The sequence below is a fragment of the Dama dama genome, chromosome 28 (genome assembly GCF_033118175.1).
Source record: "Dama dama isolate Ldn47 chromosome 28, ASM3311817v1, whole genome shotgun sequence".
NCBI lineage: Eukaryota > Metazoa > Chordata > Mammalia > Artiodactyla > Cervidae > Dama > Dama dama.
This window is the reverse complement of record NC_083708.1, coordinates 16098591-16117649: the sequence shown is the minus strand read 5'-3', so window position 1 is coordinate 16117649 and position 19059 is coordinate 16098591. Positions and strand designations below refer to the sequence as shown.

At 39.7% G+C, this 19059-nt stretch overlaps 1 protein-coding gene across 1 annotated transcript; it reads left to right on the top strand.

Moving 5' to 3' along the window:
* Nucleotides 1-4039: 4039 nt before the first annotated feature.
* LOC133048026 (peptidyl-prolyl cis-trans isomerase A-like) lies at nt 4040-16438 on the top strand. Its single transcript, XM_061131540.1, has 3 exons — nt 4040-4099; nt 12956-13008; nt 15868-16438. The coding sequence occupies exons 1-3, from the start codon at nt 4040-4042 to the stop codon at nt 16436-16438; spliced, it is 684 nt and encodes a 227-aa protein (XP_060987523.1).
* The last annotated feature ends 2621 nt before the right edge of the window (nt 16439-19059 follow it).

The following is a 19059-nucleotide window of genomic DNA, read 5'->3' as shown; positions in this document are numbered from 1 at the left end:
AAATAAATTCTGCCATTTTCCCACTGTTTCCCCATCTATTTGCGATGAAGTATTGGGACCAGATGCCGTGATCTTTGTTTTCTGAATGTTGAGCTTTAAGCCAACTTTTTCACTCTCCTCTTTCACTTTCATCAAGAGGCCCTTTAGTTCTTCTTCACTTTCTGCCATAAGGGTGGTGTCATCTGCATATCTGAGGTTATTGATATTTCTCCTGGCAATCTTGATTCCAGCTTGTCCTTCATCCAGCCCAGCATTTCTCACAATGTACTCTGCATATAAGTTAAATAAGCAGGGTGACAATATGCAGCCTTGGAGTACTCCTTTTCCTATTTGGAACCAGTCTGTTGTTCCATGTCCAGTTCTAACTGTTGCTTCCTGACCTGCATACAGATTTCTCAAGAGGCAGGTCAGGTGGTCTAATATTCTCATTTCTTGAAGAATTTTCTACAGTTTGTTGTGATCCACAGTCAATGGCTTTGGCATAGTCAATAAAACAGAAATAGACGTTTTTCTGGAACTCTCTTGCTTTTTTGATGATCCAGCAGATGTTGGCAATTTGATCTCTGGTTCCTCTGCCTTTTCTAAAACCAGCTTGAACATCTGGAAGTTCACAATTCACGTATTGTTAAAACCTGGGTTGGAGAATTTTGAGCATTACTTTGCTAGCGTGTGAGATGAGTGTAATTGTGTGGTAGTTTGAGCATTCTTTGAGATTGCCTTTGTTTGGGATTGGAATGAAAACTGACCTTTTCCAATCCTGTGGCCACTGCTCAGTGTTCCAAATTTGCAGGCATATTGAGTGCAGCACTTTCACAGCATCATCTTTTAGGATTTGAAATAGCTTAGCTGGAATTCCATCACGCTCACTGGCTTTGTTTGTAGTGATACTTCCTAAGGCCCACTTGACTTCACATTCCAGGATGTCTGGCTCTAGGTGAGTGATCACTCCATTGTGATTATCTGGGTCGTGAAGATCTTTTTTGTATAGGTCTTCTGTGTATTCTTGCCACCACTTCTTAATATCTTCTGCTTCTGTTAGGTCCATACAATTTCTGTCCTTTATTGAGCCCATCCTTGCATGAAATGTTCCCCTGGTATCTCTAATTTTCTTGAAGAGATCTCTAGTCTTTCCCATTCTATTGTTTCCCTCTATTTCTTTGCACTGATCTCTGAGGAAGGCTTTCTTGTCTCTCCTTGCTATTCTTCAGAACTCTGCATTAAAATGGGTTTACCTTTCCTTCTCTCCTTTGTCTTTAGCTCCTCAAACAACCATTTTGCTTTTTTGCATTTCTTTTTCTTGGGGATGGTGTTGATCACTGCCTCCTGTACAATGTCATGAACCTCTGTCCATAGTTCTTCAGGCACTCTGTCTATCAGATCTAGTCCCTTGAATCTATTTGTCACTTCCACTGTATAAGGGATTTGATTTAGGTCATACCTGAATGGTCTAGTGGTTTTCCCTACTTTCTTCAGTCTAAGCCTGAATTTTGCAATATCTGAGCATAATATCTGTGGTTCATAATCTGAGCCACAGTCAGGTCCCAGTCTTGTTTTTGCTGACTGTATAAAGTTTCTCCATCTTTGGCTGCAAAAAATATAACCAATTGATTTTGATATTGACCATCTGGTGATGTCCATGTGTAGAGTCGTCTCCTGTGTTGTTGGAAGAGAATGTTTGCTATGACCAGTGCGTTCTCTTGGCAAAACTCTCTTAGCCTTTTCCCTTCTTCATTTTGGACTCCAAGGCCTAATTTGCCTGTTACTCCAGGTATTTCTGGAGAAGGAAATGGAAACCCACTCCAATATTCTTGCCTGAAGAATCCCATGGACAGAGAAGCCCGGCAGGCTATAGTCTATGGGGTCGCAAGAGTCAGACACGACTTAGCAACTAAACCACCATGACCACCACCAGGTATCTCTCGACGTCCTACTTTTGCATTCCAGTCCCTGATGATGAAAAGGACATCTTTTTAGGGTGATAGTTCTAGAAGGTCTTGTAGGTCTTCACAGAACTCTTCAACTTCAGCTTCTTTGGTATTAGTGGTTGGGGCATAGACTTGGATTACTGTGATATGGAATGCTTTGCCTTGGAAATGAACAGAGAGCATTCTGTCATATTTGAGATTGCACCCAAGTAGTGCATTTCAGACTCTCTTGTTGACTGTGAGGTCTACTCCATATCTTCTAAGGGATTCTTGCCCACAATAGTAGATATTATAGTCATCTGAATTAAACTCACCCATTCCAGTCCATTTTAGTTCACTGATTCCTAAAATATTGATGTTCACTCCTGCCATCTCCTGTTTGACCACTTCCAATTTACCTTGATTCATGGACCTGACATTCCAGGTTCCTATGAATTATTGTTCTTTGCAGCATTGGACTTTACTTCCATCACACATCCACAACTGGGTGTTGTTTTCACTGTGGCTCTCTCTCTTCATTCTTTCTGGAGTTATTTCTCCACTCTTTTCCAGTAGCATATTAGGCACCTACCAACCTGGGGAATTTATCTTTCAGTTTCATATCTTTTTGTCTTTTCATACTGTCCATGGGGTTCTCAAGGCAAGAATACTGAAGTGATTTGCCATTCCCTTCTCCAGGGGGCCTTATTTTGTCAGAATCCTCCACCATGACCTGTCCATCTTGGGTGGCCCTACATGGCATGTCTTAGTTTCATTGAGCTAGGCAAGGCTGTGGTCCATGTGATCAGTTTGATTAGTTTTCTGTGATTGTGGTTTTCATTCTGTCTGCCCTCTGAAGGATAAAGATAAGAGGCTTATGGAAGTTTCCTGATGGGAGAGACTGACTGAGGGGGAAACTGGATCTTGTTCTGATGGGTGGGGCCATGCTCAGTAAATCTTTAATCCAATTTTCTGTTGATGGGTGGGGCTGTGTTTCCTCCCAGTTGTCTGACCTGAGACCAAACTGTGGTGAAGGTAATGAAGATAATGGTGACCTCCTTCCAAAGGACTGTGCACGCCCAGATGTACCCAGTGCTCCCCACCCTGCTGCAGGCCACCACCGACCCACGCCTCCACGGAGACTCCTGGGCTCTCACAGGCAAGTCTGGGTCAGTCTCTCACAGGGCCACTGCTCCTTTCTCTTGGGTCCTGGTGCCCACAAGCAAACAGTGTATAAACTACTTAAGAACAGCTCATATACCTGTTGCATGCAGAGTATGACTTTCTAATTGTCTCAGAAAGAAAATACTGTGTCAAGTTAAACAAATCAATTAGGTACCATTCAGGCTTATCTTTACCATGGTTCCTGTGTTTTATCCCTAGAGATTTTGTCATTTTGGCTAACAATAAGTGAAACTATAAGAGAGGAAGACCCAAAACCTTACCCTCTGTAATTTGAAAGTAAAAAACAAAGTGAGATAAAGTAGAAAACAAACAAGAGAATCCAACATTTAGGTATTTACACTTTGGCAATCTTTATAGACAGGTAGTAGCTAATTTTGTTGGTGGTGGTGTTTAGTTGCTAAGACGTGTCCAATTCTTTTGTGATCCTACAGATTGCAGCCCACCAGGCTGCTCTGTCCATGGGATTTCCCAGTCAAGAATACTGGAGTGGTAGATGATATTTAATCTCTTCCAGATTTAGTAATTTCCTTTTGAAGCTAATTGTGCTTTTACTTAAACTGCATATCACTGCATAGAAATTCCTCTATAAAATAATGCTTTTATTTAAAAGAATAAAATGTTTAATTGAAATAAGCTGAAGAATTATCTCCCTTACACAGAAAAAGAGTTAAAATTAAAATATGTAAATTAAAAGTTAATTTTTTAAGATTAATTTCCAATGTTAAAAAAGTGGCAAACCTCGTGACTTTATCAAGCCTAACATAAAGAGACTAATACATAGTCAATCAATAAAGAGAGTATCACGTTACTTAACTCTCAACATTGTTCATTCTGCCAAAGGTGCTAAAGTGTAAGGGTTCATCACTCAAGCCTCGAAGCTACACGCTGGGGATTTGGAGCCCACCTCTGACAGTACCTGTCACTTAATCTCCCAGTGCAAAATATGAACGATGGCAATGAGGATGATGATGATAAACCCACCTTACAAGTTTGCTGTCAAGATTGGACAGGTAAGTGTTTATGATGGTACCTGACACAAAGAAAATGGGATAAAAGTGCTACCATTGCATCTTCTGGTCAGTGCAGGTTCTGAAATTGGCAAATGTTATTAACAGGTAAGAAACAAATGGTGTCTTTCGATTACCTCCTGCTGATACCAGTTTTCCTTGGGTCACTCTGCTGTCTTTAGTAACAGGCCCACCATTTGTTCTCCCAAAAGGCAGCCTCACACCAACCCCTCAACACCCCCTCCCTGTCTTGCCAGGCTGCTTCCTTTGATAGAAGAGGGGTTTTCTCTGCTGCTTCTGATAGCATTCAGCAGCTTCCTTAATTATTGGACAGCTTTATGCATGATTGAACACACAAATTTGTTACAATGACATGATAATGTGAACAAACCCAGAGAAATTAAGTAATTGCATACAGCAAATAAAATCACTGCTGCCAAAAGAAACTACTTATGTCAAAAAGGAAGAGTCCTGAAGCAGAAATTCACATTAAAAAAACACACTTTAGCAGCAAAATATTTTTGTTTTACATTGTTATTAATATACATATGAGTGTGGAAAGGGAAAACTGAATATAAAAATATACACTGAACTCATGCTAGTGGTTGCTTCTGAGGTAAGAGAAAGAGAAATATGACTGGAGCATGTGGTCAAAAGAAGCCTCACCTGTACCTGGGACTCTGTTTTTCTAACTGTAAAGTCTGTATAATAGTATTATGTACCTTATAAGATTACTGTATTAAATGAGTCAGCATAGTAAAATGCTATAGCAATATATATTTTTTCAATAACCAGGTGTTTTCCAATGAAATGTATATCACAATGTTACCTTGAAATAAAGTTCTCTGCTTGCTTAATCTATAATAAATAAATGAAAGACATTTATTTGAAATGTTATTTTTACATACACTATTTCACTCCCCTATCCTCTCATATTTTAACTATATTTGATCATTTTTATATTTATAACAGACATATTGATTAAAAGCAGGTGAAAATATATACTCTAAAGAAGCTTATTTCAATGTTGTAATAGGTTTTTGAATCCTAGTCTATCAGTAAGTAAATAAAAATATTATTTGTGTCTCTTAGTTATAATTTAGACATGTTTATTTTTTGTTTGTTTTTATTTATTTTTTATTTTAATTGGAGGCTAATTACATGTCTAATCAAATGAAAGTATTTTCAGGTTAATTTTTAAGGTTAGCTTTAAAAGCCTAATTAAGCAATAGCATAAAGTGAAAAAAATTTTAATGTAAATACTAATGTGTTATTTATTAGGCACTGACTATTCACATTTTGTGCACTTTTAAAAATTATTTTTATTATTATTTTAGTCAATGTTTTCCTAGCCTAAATATCAATATCTTTATAGCTTTTAAGCAAGTAATCATCAGAACATAAAATGAAAATAAATTTTTAATTTATTTTATTAAAATATAGTTGATTTACAATGTTGTATTAATTTCTGCTATATAGCAAAGTGATTCAGTTATACATATATACACACTCTTTTTCATATTGTTTTCCATTATGGTTTATCATAGAATAGTGAAGATATTCCCTTTGCTATATTGTAGGAACTGCTGTTTATCCATCCTATATGTAATAGTTTATATCCGCTAACCCCAAACTCCCAATCCTTCCCTTCCCAACCACCCCACCCCCTTGGTAACGACAAGTGTGTTCTCTGTGAGCCTGTTTCTGTTTCATAAATAAGTTCACTTGTGTCATATCTTAGATTCCACATACACGTGATATTATCATATGGTATTTGTCTCTCTGTCTGATTTACTTCACTTAATATAATAATCTCTAGGTCCATCCATGCTGCTACAAATGGCATTAAAATAAAAATAATTTAATGATACGTTGGAAGTGAACAGTCTTGTTTGGAAGCTAGCGTAAAAAAATCAGTGAGTCGTTAGGTAGATAGAACTACTGAACAAACCTCAGAGGATGAGTCTACTCTTTGCTGTATCCCCATGGCCTGGAGCAGTGTCTGACAATAGTGGCATTTAAACAGCTATCTGCATTTTGAATGAATGAATGAACTATTAACCTCTAAAGCTATTATTAGGCAGAAAGTTCTGGTTTTTGTAAAAGAAGTGGTTCTCAACTCTGGGGGAAGAGCAACTTTCTTATGGGTATTTGGAAACATGCTGTGAGATCAGCTTGTCACAATGACTGTGCCATGGACAGTTAGTACCTGGGGGCCAGGGGTGCTGAATTCTCTGCAATATGGAGAGAGGTGGAGGCGACATCAGCAGGACAGTTCAGCCCAACAAAGAACTTTTCCACCCAAAAGGCAAGCAACAACCCATCAAAAGCTGCTGGAAGCATGTACCCACTGCCATGTTTGAAATGGATAACCAGCAAGGACCTTCTGCATAGTAAAGAGAACTCCGTTCAAAATTATGTAACAATCTTAATGGGAAAAGAATTTGCAGAAGAATACATACATGTGTTTGTATAACTGGGTTCACTTTGCTGTACATCTGAAACCATCACAACAGTGCTAATCAACCATACTCCCATATGCAAAGTTAAAAAGAAAAAGAATTACTGCAAGGAGCACTGAGGTAGAAGGGATAAATGAAATAAAGACAAGCAAACCAGAATAATGAGATCAGAAAGGCAGGGGCGGGACGTGGGCATCCTTCATAGTGCTCAGGAAGTCTGTGCTAAGAGGGGAGAAGGAACTGTTCTGAAAACTGAGCCGGGCTAAAAATGCCTCCAAATGTTTAAATCAGAGCTTCTGTGATACATATACTAGCCAATAAGCAACACCAAGCATCTACTTTTTATAGTTGAAAAATATGGAATAATTATAAAGTAGAATGCAAATTTACTTTAAATAAAGATAAGAGATTCAAAGCAGTTTCACGTTTGTGGCAAGCATCTGGGGCATATTCCCAGAGCTCCGTATAATCCATTCCCACACCTTCGGTGGCTGACACTTTAGTGGAAATTCTGCCTCAGGCCCTGAGCGGTGAACAGTTCATCAGAGGCAAACATCAGTACGAAGCATGGAACGCTATGTACCAGGAGAGGAGCAAGCAGAAAAACAGCATCTAAAGGAAGGGGAAGATGTTCAAGAGAACACAACAAAGACAAGTTCCAAAGTGTAAAATACACAAAATACGGAAATCAACTAAATTAAGGCCATGTTTATTTCACTTATTAAGTATTTGTTAAACATTTGCATATGCATCAGGCATCGTGCTGAGCCCTAAGGACAAGATGAAAAAAAAAAAAATACCATGACCTGATGCCTAGAGTCTCCAGAAGAGGAGGACATTAAACAAAATAACAATAATTGAAACTCACGGATCGCTTAGAGAGAAGGTAGCAAGGGTTTCTTTTTAAAGGATGAAAAAGAACCTCACAAAGAAGACATCTTCTGTGGTTCTGAACAATGATCAGAAGCAAGATAATATTTGCAGACATGCATTCAAGGAGAGAGGTCAACCTGTATCCAGGCTCAAGGCAGGACTAAGTCTCACACATTCCTAATGCTGCAACAAGGAACGTGTGGCTGCTATCTTGGTCAGCTGGGAGGAGGGACGTGACATAAAGTTGAGGACAGGTTGGGGACATACTGCTTCAGCCTTCTATGGGAATTTGGGTTTCACTCTAATTGGGAAATCACTGAAGGGCTTTCATCAGGCATGAGTCAGCTTTCATCTTACTAAGATCACTGCCTATAGTGTAGAGAAGAATTAGAGAGGAGACAAAAAAAAAGGGATGGGGAGAACATTAAGGAAGCCAGAGCAAGAGTCGAGCTGAAAGATGATGACAGCTTGGTCGAGGGTGACAGCAACTGAAATAGGAAATACAGACAGATATGAAGCACAGAGTTAGCCATGAACTGGATGTAGAGAGTGAGCCAGATGTGAGTAACTAACAAGCAGGACTCTGGCATGAGTAACTGCAAGGGTGGCAGAAGCCAGCATGTTCCATCAGGCATGTTGGAGGAAGAAGGATTTCAAGAGAAGCTGATCAAAGACTCAGTTCTGGACTTCTTCACCAGCAGTGCCTAAGAATCATCCTCATGGAGGTGTCTAATAACCAAATCTCCAAGTCAGAAGTGAGCTCTGGATCAGGCTGTGAATTTCAGAGCTCCAGACACACAGAGGAGCCTGTAAACACATGGCTTTGGATTGTTGTTATTTAGTTGCTAAGTCACGCCCAACTCTTTGAGACCCCATGGACTGTAGCCTGCCAGGCTCCGCTGTCCATGGGATTGCCCAGGCAAGAGTCCTGGAGTGGGTTGCCATTTCCTTCTCCAGGGGATCTTCCTTACCTAGGGGTCCCACCCATGTCTCTTGCTTTCCCTGCATTGCAGGCAGATGCTTTACCACTGAGCCACCAGGGAAGTGGTATTTAATAGGATCACCTAGGAAATATGTGTTTGTCTCAGACCACAGGAAACACACTAAGTATGATCCCATGGGAGAATAATGTCATTTCCAAAACTTTGTCCATTATATTTCTCTTGTCAATGGTTTTATCTGGTTTTCTCATACACTAAAGTGCAAAAGAAAAGAAACAAAAAAGTAAATATTCTGGCTCTATGTGCTTCACAGTTGAATAAACGATTCCATTTCAAGATGTAGCAATAATTGCTTTTTATTCATGTGTTTCCTGTATTATCTGTGAGTTGAGTAAAATGATCACTAACAAATGTTTTTCAGAAGTTCACTGTGAATCTGTAACCTACAGAACATTAATGTGGGAAGCATGCAGTCTACTTGCACATCTATGCTTCCATATTTCAAATCTTGCAGGCCCCCAGCATCACCTACAAGGTAAACTCAACCCCAGGCTGCATATTCTTCTAGCCTCTCTCTTCCCAAACCCACATAACAGGGCATGATTTAGCAGTCAGTGCTTCTACAGCTTCCCACTGCTCTGCTATTGCCCATGCTTCCCCTATGCATGGGAAAAATGAAAATGCAATGTTTCTTGTTCAAAAAATTATGAAGACTTTGAAGGTGATGACAACATAGCATTAAACCAATGCAGGGTCCCTCTGAGGCCTTGTGTAATTGCACAGATCTGCAGGCCCATGAAGCCAGCCCTGGCCTGTTTCCTGCCCTGGGAATAATAATAATACTATCTGCTTCCTAAGGTTGGTATGGGGATTAAATGAGGCAATACATGTAAAACGATTAGAGAGTGCCTGGCACATAGGAGACATAATGGAAGAGTGAGCTGCATTGTAGTTGCTGTTCAGTTGCTAAGATGTGTCTGACTTTTTACCACCCCATGGACTGCAGCACGTCAGGCCCCACTGTCCTTCACTATCTCCTGGAGTTTGCTCAAATTCATGTCCATTGAGTCAGTGATACTATCTAACCATCGCATCCTCTGCCGGCCTCTTCTCCTTTTGCCTTCAATCTTTCCCATCATCATTCAACAACTAAAGACACTAGAGTCATTTTTGAGTTAGAAAAAGTCATGTCTTCCAAATTTTAATTTTATAATTGAAGCATAATTTTTAAAAAAAAGAGTACAAGAAAAGTTTTCATATGTGCATCTTTCATTCTTTACCCTCCTTCCACTGAAACCTTTTCCCACTACAACTCAGCACCTAGCCCTCCCAGGTCATTCCTTCTCTGGTAGCTCAAGGGAAAGCAAAGTGTAAAGACAATGTCTATGAACTATTTCAACTTCTTCAGGAAGTCGTGGAGAAGATGAAGTACCTAAAATCCACTGGTTAAACCCTGTTTTTGGAAAGAGGTTCAGTGAAACAGGTCTTTGAGAAAAGAGTAATGGAAAGCAACCCAGACCTGACAGAAGGGGATCTTCCCATGTTGTCAAACTTGGAAGAAAGGAATCAAGGGAGGAATAATCTGCAACACTGAGGTAAGGCCCCAAGACCATTTTTGTCCCTAGTCTGCCTTTTTTGCGTTGTGGAGGAAAAAGTACTTGGGGACTTCCGTGGTGGTCCAGTAGTTAAGAATCCATCTTCCAAAGGAGAAGATGCAAGTTCAATCTCTGGTCAGGAAACTAAGGTCCCACATGTGATGGGGCAACTAAGCCAACATGCCACAATGAAGACCCAGTGTAGCTAAATTTTTTTTTAAAAAAAAAGGACTTGAACTTGGATTCAGGAACTTAGAATTCATCATGTCCAAGCTGATTTTTTTTTTAAATAGCTTCTGTCTGGATTTGACACTTAGCTACATTGGTAAAATTTTAGGATTAAAACAGAACAACCAATTTTATGAAGAAAGAAGGTGACTGGAGTCTTATCACTCAAAGTCTCTAATTTCTTTTTCTTGTGTATGTGTCCCTGCTTATTTTTTTAATGCATTTATTTTTTAATTGAAGGATAATTGTCTTACAGAACTTTGCTGTTTTCTGCCAAATAATTAGAAGCAGAAAAATAATTTCAAATATTCTGTCAATGGATCTTTAAAAAGTAACATCATTTCTTCTTAAATTTACATGAAAAATAGTGTAGGCATTTCCCCTTTCTCAGACATCTTCTTTATATCCAAAAAAGGAGGAAAAAAATGACCAAAATTAATAGCAATCATTATCACAGTAATAGTGATTTTCTTCCAAGAAGCTTAAAGTACTTTTTAAACATCATTTTATAATGAAAAGAAAGCAAATGAACTATTGAACTACTGTGTTACCATCATTATTTGAATAATGTTATAGCATCTGTAGTGAATTTTAAGATAGTTGAGAATATCAGACAGGTAAGAAATGCAAAATGGCAGAGGCATGTCTTTTATTTTTAACTCTGAACTTTATTTTCTCTAGAAAAGAACTGGGTGATTGAGTTCCAGTAGCTCCTAATGCCAAATACACCAGGGTGAGCTTAAGACAACATAACAATTTAGAAAATAAGGGACCAAATGGGAAACGTCACATCAATCTATCAACCTGGTTTGTGACTCACATGGAAAAGATATTTCAGTATTGGCATCCATGACAATCCTCATACCAGCTCACCATACAAATTAGATTATTTTGGAATAAACATTTAGCCAGTAATGTAGGTTGTGCTAGTCAGTCCTTGCCAGAGAATTGTGGATGCTGAAGCCCTTTCATGTACAGGTGGGAATTTTGTCATTTCTCTGAGATTCTATTAGCACGTATCACTAACCCCTCTCAAGTAAGTATTTGATTCCTCAAATGTAGAATTTTTGTGCAATTATTTGCAAGTGAGACATAAAATCTTGCGATCAGTGTAACTGAGTGGGTTAAAGACATTACTCACTTTACAGAGACAGAATGTAGTTCTGTTGGACTACAGTTTGGAATTACAGAATTACATACATTTTGGAATTACATACATTTTTGTCCCCACCACTTATTAGCTGTGTGAATGTGGGCAAATTACCTTAATGCTTCCAACCCTCAGTATTCTTGGCCATAAAATTGTCATAATAACAGTGCCTGCTTCATAGGGTTGCTACCAGGAGTCATGAAATAATCTATGAGGAGCACTCAATACATATGAAATGCAAGAAATTATTTATACATTCAAATGCATTTAATAGCATATTGGTAAAGAATCCACCTGCCAGTGCAGGAGACACAAGAGATGTGGGTTTGGTCCCTGGGTCAGGAAGATTCCCCAGAGAAGGAAATGGGAACCCACTCCAGTATTCTTGCATGGGAAATTCCATGAACAGAGAAGCCTGGCTGACTACAGTCCCGTGGGGTCCCAAAGAGTCAGACACAACTGAGCCACTGAGCACTCACAGAAAGAATATAGTGTCTAATATAACGGGATATGCGCAAGTTTAACATAACTGACTGACACATAACATAGACTGACACATCCTTCCCTCCGGCCCACAAGAGCATCTCTACATCATCTGAAGACAACTTTGATTCTTCACTTTCTCTCACGCCCACACCCAACCTATCAACCAATTATCAGTGCTACCTTCGAAATACATCTACAATCTGACCATATCAGGCTACCTCTAACTCCAACACTTTGACCTGCATCTTTATTATTTTTCTGCTGTTATCCCTTCTCCCATTCCTCCACAAAACCTGTTCTCAGCTATAATGATCCTGTTGAAACCTGAACATGATCTTGTCACTCTTGTACTCAAAAGTTTCAATGGTTTTCCAATGAATGTAGAATAGAATCAAGAATTTTTTTCTATGAGTTTCAAGGTTATATATTCCTTTTAGATAACTTTTCCTACCAACTTCCTATTCAGTCTTTCTGATCCAACTTCAGTGGTCTTAGTGTTCCTCCAACACATCAAACACACACCCATCTCAAGGTCTCTGCATCCATGATACCCACCATCTGGACTACCTTTCTGCATGGTATTCACAGGGGCACTTCCTTCATATTTCTCTTCAAATGACATTATACTAGAGATGCCTTCCCTGACCCTTCTGCATAAACTAAGCTCCCCATCACCACCACTTTCTTCTTCATACACCTTTTCTTCTTCACAGCACCTATCACCACCATCAGACAAATATATTATTCACTGTTTCCTGCCTGATCTTGTACTAAACTGTAAATTTCATAAGAATAGATTATTTTCTTTATTTTATTCATCAAGGCATCCTAGTATCTAAATTGGGCTTCCCAGATGGTGCTAGTGGTAAAGAACCCACTTGCCAATGCAGGAGACATTAGAGACATGGGTTCCCTGGTCAAGAAGATCCCCAGGAGGAGGGCATGGCAACCCACTCCAGTATTCTTGCCTGGAGAATTCCCATGGACAGAAGAGCCTGGCAGGCTATAGTTCATAGGGTCGCAAAGAGTTGGACATGACTGAAGCGACATAGCACACACACAGTATCTAAATTAGTCCCCAGTACCCAATAAGTGATTAACAGAACTTTATAATTGATTGGCAGAGTGAAGGAGAAAGTGGTACCCTGGACGACTCTTCCAATCTTGGCTCGTGGAAGTGAGCAGATGATGATTCAATTCATTGATACTGGGGATCCAAGAAGAGGGTCTGGTAAGGGGTGTATTAGCTCTCTTTTCCTGCTTAACAAATTACCCTAAAAGATATCAACTTAACATACTTAGCACAGAGTTTCTGAAAGTCAGAAATACGGGAGCAGGTCTCCATGAAATTGCAACCAAGCTACCGGCCAGGGCCACAGTCATCTTAGGAGTCTGTTGTTACTGAAGGATTCATTCCCAGGCTTGCTCATGTGGTTGTTGGCAGGTCTCGGATCCTCCTTAGTGATTGACTGTAGGTGTCAGTTCTGCTCCATGAGACTGCTGGCTTCCTCTCCTCCCCACAGCAGCTGGCTTCCTCTCCTCCCCACTCTGTGCCCCACCCTCCCCACACAGTGAGATAGCCAAAGGAAATAAAGCACAAGCAAGAGGAAACTTTCCAGATGGAAGCTGCAGAGTTTTTTTAACCTAATAGCATAATTGACATACCAACACTTCCTCCATATTGGTCACATAGACCAACCCCGGTACAATGTGGGAGGGGATCACACAAGTAGGTGACCATCAGGAAGTAGGAATCCTTAGGAAGATGGCCAGGAAAGGGGACAAACTGTCACTTCAATAAAGGACAGGCTGACATTGAAAGGTCTCTAAGATATTTAAGGGGACATGTCAAGGAAAAGTTGGGGTAGAGGGCAGTTCTAACAATTGAGGACAGGCCAGGAAAACATCCTTCTTTAAGCGTGCTTCAGTGATAGTTACAGCTCATGATTCAGATTTCTTACATTGGGATTAAAGTTGATCTAACTTCATTTCATTTTATACTACCAATATTATTTATTTTTTCATTGAAGTATTGTTGATTTGCAATATTGTGTTAGTTTTAGGTGTGCAGCAAAGTGATTCAGTTTTACACAAATATGTATCTCCTTTTTCAGATAACATTGCTATTTCTGATGTGTGAATTTAGAAGAATTTAGAACTTATTAAAATTAAGGAAAACCTTCTACTCTATAATTAAAGATTAATCCAGTTATATGTAATTAAATGAACTATTGATTCATTCTGGTAATAACACTTTACTTAGTGCATTAAGGAACATCTATAAAGGGTAAAATCAGAACACATAAAATTCATTTTCCATTCATCCTACACCACTGTGAAGTTTGAGATCATCAGGCAAAAACAACCCAACATTCCCCTATCTGACTCAAATCTTCTCTATTACCTTCCATTTCAGTGAGAAAAAAGAAAGGATAATAATCCTTCCAGTCATACCCTGGATGCCAGCTGGCCTGACCATCTCTGAGAACTTGCTCTTGAAGAATCTTCCCACTGCTTACTTCTCACATCACATCCTCTCAAAGGACTCTTCCCTATAGTTTATAAATACCTGCACACACCCTCTTCTTAAACAACAACCTTTCTGTACCTTCCTTACCTTTTTCTTCAAGTGCAGTCTTATCTACTTCCTTCCTTTTTCTGCCAAACTTTCCAAAAATAAAATACACTACCAAATTCCTATATTTTTCTTTTCATTTACCATAATCCAAAGTATATTCTCATCTGATGTGTTGAAATTGTTCTCCCATAGCCATCAGAGACCTCATAGTCATCAAGCCCACTGGCTTCTTCCCATTTTCAACTTCCCCTGCAGCACTCAATTGTGTTAACAGCCTTCTTGTAGAAAAACCTCCAACTGGTTCACTATAGACTCTTCTGCTCCCATTCCCCCCGCTCTCTTTGTGGTTACTCTGTCTCCTGACACCAACTTCAGTATGAACATCTCTTAAGGATTAATCCATGGATTTCTTCTCTTCTCTCAAACTGTTTTCTCCTTTGCCAGTTTGATCCAGGCTCATGACTTGAAATACCAGCTGGATGTTGATAATTCCTTTTCATCTATGTAGAGCTCTTATTTTTCTCTCAAGGTCAGCCCCACATTTTTAACTGAACTAAATACATTTCCTCCTTCATGGGGACACCATCCTCCTGAGCCCTAAGCTGAAAACATTTTCACACCCTTAACAGTTCACTCTCCCTCGGTTGCCCACATGTAATCAATAGTCATTCTGCCTTCATAACAGCTCTAACATCCATTTCATCCTCCACATTCTCACCACCACTAGCTTACTTTAGACTCTTGGGATTTTTCATTTGGAGCACTTGCAAAGTCTCCAAATTGTCTCTATTTTTTTCCCCCTCACATTCTGTTTTATATATCATTCCAGAATCTTCTAATGTCCCTAGAAAGCTTTCAGTGAGTGCTTATTACCAAAGGAAACCCAAACCTTTATTCTGATCTTTTATTCTCTCCAATTAACTGATACATCCTTAGATGTCACACTTTTTACCAATCTTACAAAAAGGCCCCAGCCTCCTTGATTTGGTTTCTGCTTTTCTTGAACTCAGTGATTTAAGATTCATTACTAGTAAAGTCACTGTTTGGCCTCAGATTAATGATCAAATAGCTTATCTGTTAAAGAAAATAAATTCATGATATCATGATACTTGTTAAAGAACAATGAGGCAGAAGTCATTAAGGGGAAGCGTCATGACTGGTGTAAGGACAAGGAGTTTTGCATCAGGGAAGAGAGACTGGACTCCACACCAGATACAACAGGGAAAAGTGGGGATTAATAGCCAGGAATGTAAGGGAGCAGGATGAAAGTTGGGGGATGGGAAATTACTAAGGGGAAATATGGGGCCAGGGGGATTCTGGCTAAACTAACCTAGCAGGATTCTTGCTGAAGGCAGGCCAGGGTGATCACACATCACTTGGGGATGGTAGAGGATGGGGAGCTTAAGCGGATATTAAGAGTGATCAGATATCAAGGGACAGGCTTCCTTGGTGGTTCAGAGGTAAAGCATCTGCCTGCAGCCTTGAAGACTCCACCACCTCGGAGTCTCCCACGCTGCCCATGGTCATGGTCAACCCCACAGTCAACCCCACCTTGTTCTTCAACATCGCTGTCAATGGTGAGCCCTTGGGCCTCATCTCCTTCAAGCTGTTTGCAGACAAAGTTCCAAACGCAGCAGAAAATTTTCCTGCTCTGAGCACTGGGGAGAAAGTATTTGGTTATAGAATTTCCTGGTTTCACAGAATAATTCCAGGATTTATGTGCCAGGGTGGTGACTTCACATGCCAGAATGACACCGGTGGCAAGTCCATCTATGGAAAGAAATCTGATGATAAGAATTCTATCCTGAAGCATACAGGTCCTGACATTTTGTCCATGGCAAACACTGGCCCCAACACAAATGGTTCCCAGTTTTTCATCTGCAATGCCAAGACTGAATGGTTGGATGGCAAGCATGTGGTGTTTGGCAAGATGAAAGAGGGCATGAATATTGTGGAATCTGTGGAGTGCTTTGGGTCCAGTAATGACAAGACCAACAAGAAGATCATTGCTGACTGTGGACAATTCTAATAAATTTGACTTGTGCTTTACTTAACCTGATGTGAAGAACTGACTCATTTGAAAAGACCCTGATGCTGGAAAAGATTGAACGCAGGAAGAAAAGGAGACGACAGAGGATGAGATGGTTGAATGGCATCACTGACTCAGTCGACATGAGTTTGGGTACTCCAGAGTTGGTGATGGAGAGGGGCCTTGTGTGCTGCAGTCCATGGGGTCGCAAAGAGTCGGACATGACTGAGCGACTGAACTGAACTGAACTTACTTAACCACAAGATCATTCCTTCTGCGGCCCAGGAAAGGACCCTTCACCTGCATCTGCTAGAAATATCCTATGATCTTTATGCTCTCACTTTAGTTTTTTGGGTTCCATATTTTCCTTATCCCCTCTTCAAGTTTAGCTGGATTTCAAAGTTAAATTTATGATTATGAAATAAAAACTAAACAACAACAAAAAAAAGAATCTGCCTGCAATTCAGGAGACACAGGAGAGTCAGGCTCAATCCCTAGGTCAGGAAGATCCCCTGGAGGAGGCCATGGTGACACACTCCAGTATTCTTGCCTGGGAAATCCCATGGACAGAGGAGCCTGGCAGGAGACAGTCCATGAAGTCACAAAAAGCCAGACACAGTTGAAGCGATTGAGCTCGTCACAGCACCTTCATAGCAAAGGTAGAGGATTTTGGCTGCACTGACAGCAGGATTGTTGCTAAAATTAACAAGGCCAAGACAGACATGGAAGCCCAAAGTCAGAGCTTAACTGAGAAGAGCTCAGAAGAGTCTGAGAAAATTTTAGTCCAGAAGATGATGTTTGTCAATCTTAGCTGAGTTCAAATACTGCTGCTACTGCTTCTGCTGCTATTAACAACCTTCAAAAATGACTCCCATGTCTCATTTTTTGAAGAGCAAGAAATGTTTTCAATTTGAAACGTTTGATAAAAAACGAAGATCAAAAAACATTTTCAATCAATTTCAATTCAATTCTTTCATTTCAAAAATGAAAGATCTCCCAATTGGCAGCTTTAATTATTCTTTTCTGCAAGAGAGCTGGTTTCTTATCACATAGTCAAGTGCAAAGTTCTGCTCTGTGTCTTTGTCTAGCTGAAAAAGTAATCCATTCAACCATGTATCAATTTTGAAATGTATCCTTTCCCCAGTTTTCTACTGAAAAAAAATCTTAACTGATACAAAAAAAAAAAAAGTTCCATGCGATGTACTTTTGCACTTACAATCACCTAATAACAAATCATTCCTTATTTATTCAGCAGTAATATTTTATGATTTATTTATGAATTTAGAGGTAGAAATCATTACTAACTAAAGTCACCAATAATTGATCCAAAGAACTAACTCATTGGAAAAGACCCCTGATGCTGGGAAAGACTGAGGACAGGAAGAGAAGGGGGTGACAGCAAATGAGATAGTTGGATGGCATCATCAACTGAATGGACATGAGTCTGAGCAAACTCCAGGAGATAGTGAAGGACAGGGAAGCCTGGCATGCTGCAGTCCATGGAGTTGCAGAGTTGGACACGATGTAGAGACTGAACAACAACAATAATTTTCATGGACTAGAAGTCCACCAAAATTACATAAATAATAATTCTCCAGAATATTGGCTAATTCCACTCAAGCCACTATCAGATACCATACTAAAATTTAAAACATTGCAGATAGCAAATTTGACGAGAAAACAAATCACTCCAAGGAAAATGTTCTCCTTTTCTGCTTGATAATTGACTAAAATGGAGAAAGTGAGTAAACCGAGTGATCATCCCCACAGACCAATTTCTCACAATCTATATAATAATTCTTCCAGGCTCTCCAGGGTACTTTCAGCTCCACCAGCCCTATCTCAGTCCTCAAGTTCTTGGCTCTAAATTTGAGCCCAGAAATCGTGGGTACCAAGCTGCTTTTTAGTACAACTGGTGGTCAGTATGATTCAGTTGGGCATGGAGGAAACATACTTTGCCTTTATAACCGAAAGAAGTGGTTCTTTGATTCCAATTCTTAACACTGAGCAATATTTTACTTTCTAATATTTGTAAACTTTACAAATCACATTAGTATGTTGACCTGAAGAGAAATATTTTACCACCACACTCTTGATAAGCATTGGGGGGGGGGGGGGGGGTCACCCAGTAAAGGTCTGTCAAGAAAACATTGGACATGGAGCCACAAGACCCATTGTGACCCTCAGCACTTTTCAGCTCAGTGACTATCATGTCACATGCCCTCTTTGATTTTCAGTGTCCTCAGGTGTAAAACAGAAGTCATTACTCTCAGGTGAGAGAGTTCTCATGCCAGTGAAAAGTGAGACACTACACGAGGCAATCATTTTGTGAAAACTATAAAGCAATACACAAATAAAGTATGTTTTTTTATGAGGCCTCAAAAAATCTCACCTAACAGAGATAAGCTCCTCACAACACATTCACTTCTTTGGAAACTCATATTTTTCAGGATAGAAAAGCATTTAGCTCCATGTGTCTCTGTATGAAACTGAAAAGCAAATGCACTTTGATTGACTAATAGCTGTATAACTCTGAAGAAAACTGAGCTAAAATAGGACTTGGGTAATATTAAGGTGAAATTGAGCAATATTACAGGCAAAAAAGTTCTGCTAGGTTCCAG